General features: G+C 38.6%; 1 protein-coding gene across 1 annotated transcript in view; it reads right to left on the reverse strand.

Moving 5' to 3' along the window:
- Positions 1 to 866: 866 nt before the first annotated feature.
- The window catches only part of ST8SIA6 (ST8 alpha-N-acetyl-neuraminide alpha-2,8-sialyltransferase 6), a 165,283-nt gene continuing 155,206 nt past the window's right edge, over positions 867 to 10,943 (reverse strand). Inside the window, exons 7-9 of the mRNA XM_005856728.2 lie at positions 9,904 to 10,016; positions 5,929 to 6,021; positions 867 to 1,646 (exon numbers count right to left, since the gene is read on the reverse strand). Of these exons, the coding sequence (XP_005856790.1) occupies positions 1,178 to 1,646; positions 5,929 to 6,021; positions 9,904 to 10,016 (675 nt within the window). The 3' untranslated portion in view covers positions 867 to 1,177. The remainder of the gene's footprint in view (positions 1,647 to 5,928; positions 6,022 to 9,903; positions 10,017 to 10,943) is intronic.

Raw genomic sequence — 10,943 nt, forward strand, 5'->3', positions numbered from 1 at the left:
CAGTCTGTATCCTACCCTCCTGGGGCAGTTTTTTTGAGCAAAGAACATGACCTGCCTTCAACTGTGCTAGTTTTGATGAATCAGAAGCAAGGGGACAGCTTTCTCCCTTATCCTATTCCCTCTACCCAGAATTATTTTCATTTGCTAAAACCTTACTCATCTAGGTATAATTCAGAAATCACCTCTTCTCTGAAATAAATTCTACGAAGTAGATTTAGTTATTCCTGCCTGTTCCTCACAATTCTTTATTCATAGCTATTGTGGTAACATGTATCACACCAGATCATAGTGATGACATGCGTGTCCGCTTCCTCCTGCGGAACCTCTGCATCCCTCTCACAGAGCTTGTTACAGGGTTGGCATGAAGTAGCTATTCAATGATTTTTTTTAAAAAATTAATTAAATAAGTGAGGGCACGGATAAGTCAACAGGTAAGAAAAACTAGACATTGTAACCATTCATATCCTTGAAGTAGATCCTGTCAGTGAGAGAGGAAATACTTAAGAGTGAGGAAGAAGTCAAAATAAAAAAGTGATTTTAAAATGTAGATAAAGGAGAAAAAGAATTGGCCTAAAATCCAACCAATACCAGTCATCTCAGGGAATGACACAAGTGAATGTAATCAGAAGCAGGCACATTAGCATACAAAGAGAAGGATTTCATTCCTGAATAGTCGAAGGTTTCTTGTTTTAGTACATAATTTTCTTAAATGCACTCTTTAAGACAGGAGGAAAGATGAGAAGGATATTTTTGATAAGAGAGAGGTCAGCCAGAGAAACAACCTCAGTGAGTACTGGTAGTTCAGGTATTCTCTCCAGAAAGGGTTTCAAACAGCACACCTTTTATTATCAGTCTGGTGAGGGTGGAAATGTTATAACTATCAAAAGGAAACAGACTTGGGGTACTTACCTCAGGCAAATAGTTTGCCAAGAGTTTTCAAAGATTTTCATATTTTCCTAATATGAGTTAAATATCCTGGTCCCCATTGTACAGTCAGGGAAATTGAAGATCAGAACTGAATGAGTTGCTGAGGTTGCACACTTTGTGGGGAGCTTTGATCAAACTAAGTATGGGGCTCCTCCTATTATTCCCTACAACCACCAGTTTTTGTGTTCAGAAACATTGTTACTCACCTATAGCATTACATTACAACGATTCCCACTTTAAGTCACTTTGGTTAGGCTATTTCACATTTACTAAATTGTAATTTGAGGATTCCTTTCATGTGAAGTTGGAGAATTTGGCTGTATTCCTTGGGCATCTCATGGAAACCACGTTTAGGCAAACTGTTGTCATAGTAGTGATGGCTGACAGGTGTGTCCTGCACAGTTTTAGAGAAGGGCCAAAATCCATACAGTTTCACGTTCTCACACAGCTCAATGGCCACACTCGCGATCATCAAGCCAGAGGACAGGCGGTACTCTGTCACGCCTTTAGTTCTCCAGAAGAGGGCAAGATTCCTCAGGTACTTGGGATGGAAATATATAACCTTTTGTCTTGCCTTAGACTCTTCCAGCGTGCTGTACACTTTAAAAGAGGCAAAGGTGTTGGCCCTGAAGGAAAACGCTGGCAGCAGAAGAAATGCATCTCCATAGGCTTCGATGTCCTCTAGAAATACTGCTTTCTTTTCGTTTAGGTTCCCATATCTGCCAAATGTAATAATGATAGTAATAATAGTAATATTAATCATCATCATCAAAGTAGTGGTTTTGGTAACACAGGCTAAGTTTACCTCTAGCCAAATAAATGGAACCATGCATATCACTGTACATAAAAAGACACACCATAGACTCAGAAAAAACTCATAGTAAGTATCTTGTAAATAGAAAGAGCTAGGCCTTAATTTCATTTTCTTGGTATTTCTAGGATTTAATTTCTTCTTTCTTACTGGGCCATCCCCTTACTGGACACACATTTCTTGTATTCTTTGATCTTCAATCTCAGTAATCTAAGGTTGCTTTTTGATTCTGAAACACTTTCCAAGTCTACAATGATGAAATGTTTTCTCAAACATAGGACATTCTTAAAATATCTATACATTTTAAAAAATTCATCAAGCTGTATTCTTGTGATTTGTGTATCTTTTGAACATCCTATATAATAAAAGGCTAATATGCAAATTGACCCTAACAGCAGAAAGACTGGGAATGACTGGTCACTATGACACACACTGACCACCAGGCAGATGCTCAATGCAGGAGAATGGAACCATGCATATCACTGTACATAAAAAGACACACCATAGACTCAGAAAAAACTCATAGTAAGTATCTTGTAAATAGAAAGAGCTAGGCCTTAATTTCTTTTTCTTGGTATTTCTAGGATTTAATTTCTACTTTCTCACTAGGCCATCCCCTAACTGGACACGTATTTCTTATATTCTTTGATTTTCAATCTCAGTAATCTAAGGTTGCTTTTTGATGCTGAAACACTTTCCAAGTCTATAATGATAAAATGTTTTCTCAAACATAGGACATTCTTAAAATATCTATACATTTAAAAAAATTCATCAAGCTGTACTCTTGTGATTTGTGTATCTTTTGAACATGTGATTATAAAAGAAAAGTTTCCTTTAGAAAACCTAAAAACAATATACATACACACATTTTTAAAATTTCCTCCACTGTAACTGCGATAGCTTTACATGTTTAATTTAAATAATTACACAATTTTGTGTATTTTGAAAGTAAGCTTTTGGGAGAAAGACACTGAAAGGTTCGGAGTGGACTGGGGTCGTGCACCTATGACATGAGGCCATAACGTATGGAAAGAACTTTTATTTCAGGCACCTGGGTACAGGTAGGCTGAGTCCGAAAAAGAAATCAGCAGAGACTGAAGGGAGAGGCAAGTTTTAATTTCTGCTGGCTGCAAACAGTTCTGGTGAAGTAAGGGTCTGGTCCTTCGTTCCTTCCATTGCCAGATGTTTAGTGGTTATCTGGGCTATGCAATGTTCAAGGTTGCAAGCTTCCTGCAAGATATCTGCTAAGCAAAATAAGTTTCCTCTGCCCCATTTCATTCTCTTTAACCCTTTCAGATACAACCTCTCTATATAAAAAGGCCTGCAGGGGAGGGCAGTTGGGGACAAACTGGCCTGCAGGGGAGGGCAATTTTGAAAGTAAGCTTTTGGGAGAAAGATACTGAAAGGTTCAGAGTGGACTGGGGTTGTTCAACTATGACATGAGGCCATAATGTACCAAAAGAACTTTTATTTCAGGCACCTGGGTATAGGTGGGCTGAGTCCAAAAAAGGAATCAGCAGAGACTGAAGGGAGAGGCAAGTTTTTATTAATTTCTGTTGGTTGCAAACAGTCCTGCTGATGTAATTGGGGCGACCAGGCCTGCAGAGGAGAGCCATTGGGGGCGACCAGGCCGGCAGGGAGGGCAGTTGGGGGCATTAAGCAGGCAGGCAGGTGAGTGGCTAGGTGCCAGTGGTCCTGGATTTCGAGAGGGATGTCCGACTGCCGGTTTAGGCCCAAGGGGTCCCGGATTGGAGAGGGTGCAGGCCGGGGCTGAGGGACACCCCCTTCCCTGTGCACTTCTGCTGGCTGCAAACAGTTCTCCCATTGCCAGATGTTTAGTGGTTATCTGGGCTATGCAGTGTTCAAGGCTGCAAGCTTTCTGCAAGATATCTGCTAAGCACAATAAGTTTCCTCTGCCCCATTTCATTCTCTTTAACCCTTTCAGATACAACCTCTCTATATAAAAAGGCCTGCAGGGGAGGGCAGTTGGGGACAAACTGGCCTGCAGGGGAGGGCAATTGGGGCGACCAGGCCTGCAGAGGAGAGCCATTGGGGGCGACCAGGCCGGCAGGGAGGGCAGTTGGGGGCATTAAGCAGGCAGGCAGGTGAGTGGCTAGGTGCCAGTGGTCCTGGATTTCGAGAGGGATGTCCGACTGCCGGTTTAGGCCCAAGGGGTCCCGGATTGGAGATAAAAACCTAGTGACCATTATGGCGGAACAACTAGAATGACCAGTTGCTATGATGCACACTGACCACCGGGGGCAGACGCTCAACGCAGGAGCTGCCCCTCTGGTGGTTAGTGTCCTCCACAGGGGCAGCGCTGCTCAGCCAGAAGCCATGTTCATGGCTGGCGAGCGCAGCAGCGGTGGCGGGAGCCCCTCCTGCCTCTGTGGCAGCACTAAGGAGCAGCAAGCCCGAGCAGTAAGGAGTAGGGAGCAGGCAGGAGGTAAGGAGCGTGGGGTTCCAGACTGCGAGAGGGAGCAGGCTGGGCTGAGGGACTCCCCACTCCTAGTGCATGAATTTTGTGCACTGGGCCTCTAGTATTTTATATTCTCTTAACAGACACCAGAACTATTTGAGGGGTGTATTCTATTAATAATTATTACTAGTCACTTTTGATTAAAATAATTATTACTAGTCACTGTATAGAATTTTTATTAACCAACCAACATTTCATGGTAATTACATGTGGAAAATGAAATATGGGAATAATTCTTGAGTATTATACTATCCAAAGTGAAAATGAAATTGAGCCAGGTCCTCCTAAGGCTTGCTATTTCAAGTTTCCAAATAGATTAGGTTTTATCAAGGAAGTACTACCAAGATAAAAGAGTAACACTAACATTCTGAAAGAAAACTGAAAGTGACCGTTATGGCAGAACAACTGGAATGACCAGTCGCTATGATGCACACTGACCACCAGGGGGCAGACGCTCAATGTAGAAGTTGCCCCCCTGGTGGTCAGTGTCCTTCCACAGGGGGAGCGCCGCTCAGCCAGAAGCCATGCTTATGGCTGGTGAGCGCAGCAGCGGTGGCAGGAGCCCCTCCTGCCTCTGCGGCAGCACTAAGGAGCAGCGAGCGCAATCAGTAAGGAGCAGTGAGCAGGCAGGCAGTAAGGAGGGAGGTTTTGTGTGTTCACTACCCCAAGTCAAGTCTCCGTCTATCACTATTTATCTGTCCTACACCATCCTCCACCTCCCCTTCCCATTACCACTTTTTTTTTTTTTTAGAAAATCATTGATGTTAAGATTCCTCGATTTCATCCAATTTGCATTTAAAACTATTTAATAAGTGCTGAACTCTTAATTGATTCAACATTGCATATAACATACAAATTTGATAAATGACTTCAACATTGATTAAGACCTTTATAAATAACAATACTAGAAATGACAATTAAATCTTGCCTAGTTTTTGAAGAGTTCACACTCTTCCGATTAAAATTATTTATATTGATTATATTCCCACAGTGGTATAATCACCAATTTACAGATTTTAAAACATTGAGAGGAATTCCAGACTGCAAGAGGGAGCAGGCCGGGCTGAGGGACTCCCCATTCCTAGTGCATGAATTTCATGCACTGAGCCTCTAGTATTTTATATTCTCTTAACAGACACCAGAACTATTTGAGGGGTGTATTCTATTAATAATTACTACTAGCCGCTTTTTATTAAAATAATACAGCAAAACTACTATATAGAATTTTTATTAACCAACCAACATTTCATGGTAATTACATGTGGAAAATGAAACATGGGAATTATTCTTTAGTATTATACTATCCAAGGTGAAAATCAAATTGAGCCAGGTCCTCCTAAGGCTTGCTATCTCAAGTTTCCAAATAGATTAGGTTTTATCAAGGAAGTACTACCAAGATAAAAGTAACATTAAAATTCTGAAAGAAAACTGAAAAAAGTAACTTCACTACTATAAAAAAAGATAAAGAAACAGTAAGTTTTCATTTGATGAGCAACATTCAGCTTATGACATTAGAAGTACAACTGGTCACAACTTCTTATGAGCCACAACCTTGATAGAAATTCAAAAATGACAAATGTATATTTCCCCCAAAAGCCATGCCAGCTGTATTACAAGTCAGTCTCAGCAATAAGATTGGTGCTCAGATTAAGAAACATGCTAACCAATGAACAAATGTTCTTGAACTGTGATGTAAGTTGGAGATACTTACTTTAGTCTTATGATACTGGGGTTTATGGTCACAAGGTTAGTTTTACTGCCAACATCTTTACTAACATTTCCTGTTGTTGGGGGAAGGTTACACCTGAAATTTTGAAGAAATTATTTTCAAAATACAACTTGAAAAAATAAAATACATACACACAAATACATTCATACATATGTGATTACTGTCATTTTTTTGAATTTATTGAATTTATTGAATTTATTGGGGTAACACTGGTTCATAAAATTACACAGGTTTCAGGTGTGCAATTCTACAACACATCATCTGTACATGGTTTTGTGTGTTCACCGCCCCAAGTCAAGTCTCCGTCTATCACCATTCATCTGTCCTACACCATCCTCCACCTCCCCTGCCCATTTCCAGTTTTTTTTTTTAGAAAATCATTGTTAAGATTCTTCAGAATTCATCCAATTTGCATTTAAAACTATTTAATAAGTACTGAACTCTTAGTTGATTCAACATTGCATATAACATACAAATTTGATAAGTGACTTCAACATAGATTAAGACCTTTATAAGTAACAATACTAGAAATGACAATTAAACCTTGCCTAGCTTTTGAAGAGTTCACACTCTTCTGATTAAAATTATTTGTATTGATTATATTCCCACACTGGTATAATCACCAATTTACAGATTTTAAAACATTGAGGAATTGTGGTGAAGGTTATAGAGTCTGCCAGAACAAAGATTACATTAAAAAAATTAAGCCCTGACTGGTTTTGCTCAGTGGATAGAGTGTTGGCCTGCGGACTGAGGTGTCCCAGGTTCGATTCCAGTCAAGGGCATGTATCTTGGTTGCGGGCATATCCCTAGTATATTTATCCTATATTTGCATAAAGTCAAATGGATGTTTAAGCATGATACCACAGATCTTTTGGGAATTTTAAGTTTATAAAAAGTCTTTTACAATAATTATTTATCTTCATGATGGCTTTTTTAGTAATGAGTACTTTAACCAAATGGCTAAGTCATTCAGATATTGTAAAATAAAATAAATTAAAATCTCCTGATTCCCATATGGATAGTTTTCCCAGCAAATTATGCTGTTAATAAATAAAATCCTAATGTTCTTATAATGATGTTCAGTACTCTTCTGAGTACTAATTTTTTTAAAATTGAAAAACAAATTAAAAATTGTAATTCTGAGTAATTCTATTCCTGTCACACACAAAAAGGGAAAGTTAGTTACGACTCCCTAAGTATCGTTTACAGAATTTCAAATAGACCAATTCTTTAAAACTATACATACAAAGGGAGCATCTCTAGGTATTTCCTTAAGGAAGGCTATTGAAAGTTTATGTGTTCTGAGGAATGAAGTTGAAAATCCTATTACATGCTCTATTAAACACACAAACAAATGAAACGTGCACTTCCCACCTTGATAAAAAGATTTATCTGAAAACAATTAAATATAGCACTTTGGAATAATACTAATCATAGATAAAACATCAGCAGTGACCTCATTAGTGGGGCTTCCTGTAACAAATCTACTTCCTAGGACAGTCTCATATTCTGTTGAAGAATAAAAGGTTATTTTCACATACAGTACTATCAAAGGAGATTTCTAGAGGAAATACTGGGTGTGATATATATATATATCACAGTTGGAAAGCCAGTCATCCCCTATCTTTGCTCCTTACATTCTTAACTTGTAGCTCCCAATCTTTTAAAATGAAAACAAAGTAATAATAAGCACTTGCCAGATTGTTTTATAAAATGTACATCCAAAATAAGAGCAGGCTTAAAAATTAAATAAATTTTAATGACACCAATCAAGTCTAGCTCTTATTTTTGCCTTTTGCTTTGAAAGGCAAACTTCAAAGGGAACTCTATATGCAGAAAGATGCCTGGCATCAGCAAATACGGGCTCTAGAAATACATGCATTTATTTTAAAGTTATAAATTAAGTAACTGCTGAGATTTTAAAAACTTAAAAACTAGACTAGTATTTCCTATATCTGCATAAAGTCAAATGGATGTTTAGGCATGATACCACAGATGTTTTGGGAATTTTAAGTTTATAAAAAGTCTTTTACAAGAATTATTTATCTTCATGATGGTTTTTTTAGTAAGGAGTACTTTAACCAAATGGCTAAGTCATTCAGATATTGGCTATTTTAACATTCATTATGAGGAACACACCCATTAACTGTTGAACTGCTGGGTCTGTTTTTCTGTTATGACCTTCAGCATAAAAATTTTAAATGAGATTAAAGTGAGGGAGGAACTATGGATCACATTTTTTTTTATTTGTTAAAAAGGGGCAGCATTGAATTGATAAGGATCAAAGGATCTCCTCTGAGGTATAAAATTAGTGTTCCTGGAAGAGGAAAACAGATTCCAATTTACTGTTTTTTAAGTGTATAACGCAATGATTTTATTTCTATTTATTTATTTATTTTATTAAAAAATTTTAATGTTTCCATAATTGCAGGTGTCACCCTTTTCCCTACCCTTTGCCCACCTCTGCTCACCCCCACCTCTCCCTCCCTTGGCCTTCACCAAACTTATCCATGGCCAGGGTGTCTTCCCATGCACCAAAATGTCGCTGGTTCGATTCCTGGTTAGGGCACACACCTGGGTTGTGGACTCGATCCCCAGTATGGGGTGTGCAGGAGGCAACCAATCTATGTTTCGCTCTCACATTGGTCTTTCTCTTTCTCTCCCACTCTGCCTTCCTTTCTTTCTAAAAATCAAGAAAAATATGTATATATTTTTAAAAGGTGTATTTCAACTGAAAAAAAAAAAGGTGCATTTTATCAGAAAGGAATGTATCACCTTTCCTTCATATTCTGGAAGTAGAGCTGTCCTGTAACATGGTTTATGAATACAGGCACACATGGAACGGTCTTTCTCTTTCTCTCTCCCATTCTCCCTTCCTTTCTTTCTAAAAATCAATAAAAATATGTGTGTATTTTTAAAAGGTGCATTTCAACTGAAAAAAGGTGCATTTCATCAGAAAGGAATGAATCACCTTTCCTTCATATTCTGGAAGTAGAGCTATCCTGTAACATGGTTTATGAATACAGGCACACATGGAAACCACTTTAGTTTCTATTTTTGCAAGCTAGCTGGTACTAAGATATAAAGATCTTAAAAGAGCATAATTTAGAAGCTGCACAAATTTTTTAAATTTCAAGTCAGGAAACTAAATAAACAATAGTATTGCATGGCTGTATGAACAGTGCCCAGTTCAGCATTTTGTCAAGTATTATCTGGGAACAAAACATCCTTGAAATGCTCTTTAAAAAAAATACACAAAAAGGTTTTCAAGGTCAGGTGAACCTGGGAAATGCTGCTCCATAGAGTCCTCTCAAGGAGCCATGAAAACCTTAATACACTGAAGGCTCTGACAAGTCCTGCAGTGCAGACCCTCTTTCACTATAATTTCACCCAGAGCTTCTGAAAAGTAAATTATCACAGAACATTTGTATCCTTCTAGTATCCACGTTCAGAAGAACTAATGATCCATTTAACACTACAGGAAAGCTTATCAAAATAATTTGTAGTCTGAGCCCTGACTGGTTATCTCAGTGGTTAGTGTCTACCCCCAGACCAAAGGATCACAGATTTGCTTCCTGGTCAAGGGCATGTACCTGGGTTGCAGGTTTGATCCCTGGCCCAGGTCGGGGTGTGTGTGGGAGGACACCAATCGACGTGTGTCTCTCACATCAATGTCTCTCTCTCTCTCTCTCTCTCTCTCTCTCTCTCTCTCTCTCTTTCTCCTTCCCTTCCACCCTCTCTAAAAATCAATAGGAAAAAAAAATATCCTCGGGGGAGGGCTAACAAAACAAACATTTTTAAAGAAAAAACTTCTCAAAAGAAATAATACTGATTAATAATGATAATTTGTAGACTTAAACAACACAGCTCAAAATTTACAGATTATCTTTACACAAATCCTGTAAAATATCCAACTGATCTTTGGTTCAAAAAACTCAGCTGAACAGGTCTTACCTAAAAACGAAGTCAGATTTATCTATTTCAGCTCCGCAGAGAGACTTATTCAGAATCCCGCCGTTTCCAACCACTGCACACTGATTGTAAGGGCGCTCCACAAAAGGCTGCGACTAGCAAAAGAAGTGAAAACTACCATGAAACAGTTTTACCTCTAAAACCATAAACATTATCAGCTTAATTCAAGTAGCTTAATTCTTATGCATACTATGTAAAGAAGAACAAGAAAAAGAGAAGTAGTGCTACCATAACATGTTGATCAACTTAAGACTTACAATAAAAAATCTCCTAAACCTGTTCTTTTTCTGGAGAGAAATATACAGCGTATCACATACAATGTAATGTAATAATACACAACGTATTTGTATACAAAAATACAATGCAGTTTACATCACATAATTCAATAAAATGAGAATAGCAAAATCTCACATTGTGCCTTACCAGCAGGAACATTTTCAGCAAAAAAAGAGAAAAAAAGCAGTTGGAAAGTAGTGTAAAATCCTCTATTCTGGGAAATAAAATTAACAGCTAATTTAGCAACATTTCCTGTGCTTCTTAAATAGTTAGGCCTTCAGGCTCAGCGACGATGGGAGATTTATGCCTGCCATCTCCGCAAGTGACCAGCCACGGCATTTCAGGAAGGCCTGCTCACTCTGTACTCACATATTTCAAATTAATTTCCCAGGCCTGAATCTTTTAAAATTTTCCCAAGGACCCAACTTGCGTGCCCCAAAAGACTCCCACTGTCACCAAATCCTCCCCAGTCTGAAGCATAACCTTTCAGTTCAACACGACGCTTTGCTGGTCACTTTCCCTGAAGGAATGGTGTGACCCTGACCAGCAGCAAGGGTGCCAGTCCCTATTCTACAGTGACAGGGTCTTGATTCACTTACTTTTTTTCTTTAGAATTTGAGTGTTTGTCCTCAAGGCAGAGAGTGTGTTTATTACATGTCATTGTTCCTCAGCTTTCACTGCAGGCTTAGCACAGTGCAATGTGTGCAGTGACTTTTTAAATAAGAGCTTGCTGGCCCAGTGTCCCA

Source organism: Myotis brandtii, unplaced genomic scaffold, assembly GCF_000412655.1.
Source record: "Myotis brandtii unplaced genomic scaffold, ASM41265v1 scaffold1042, whole genome shotgun sequence".
Taxonomy (NCBI): Eukaryota; Metazoa; Chordata; class Mammalia; order Chiroptera; family Vespertilionidae; genus Myotis; species Myotis brandtii.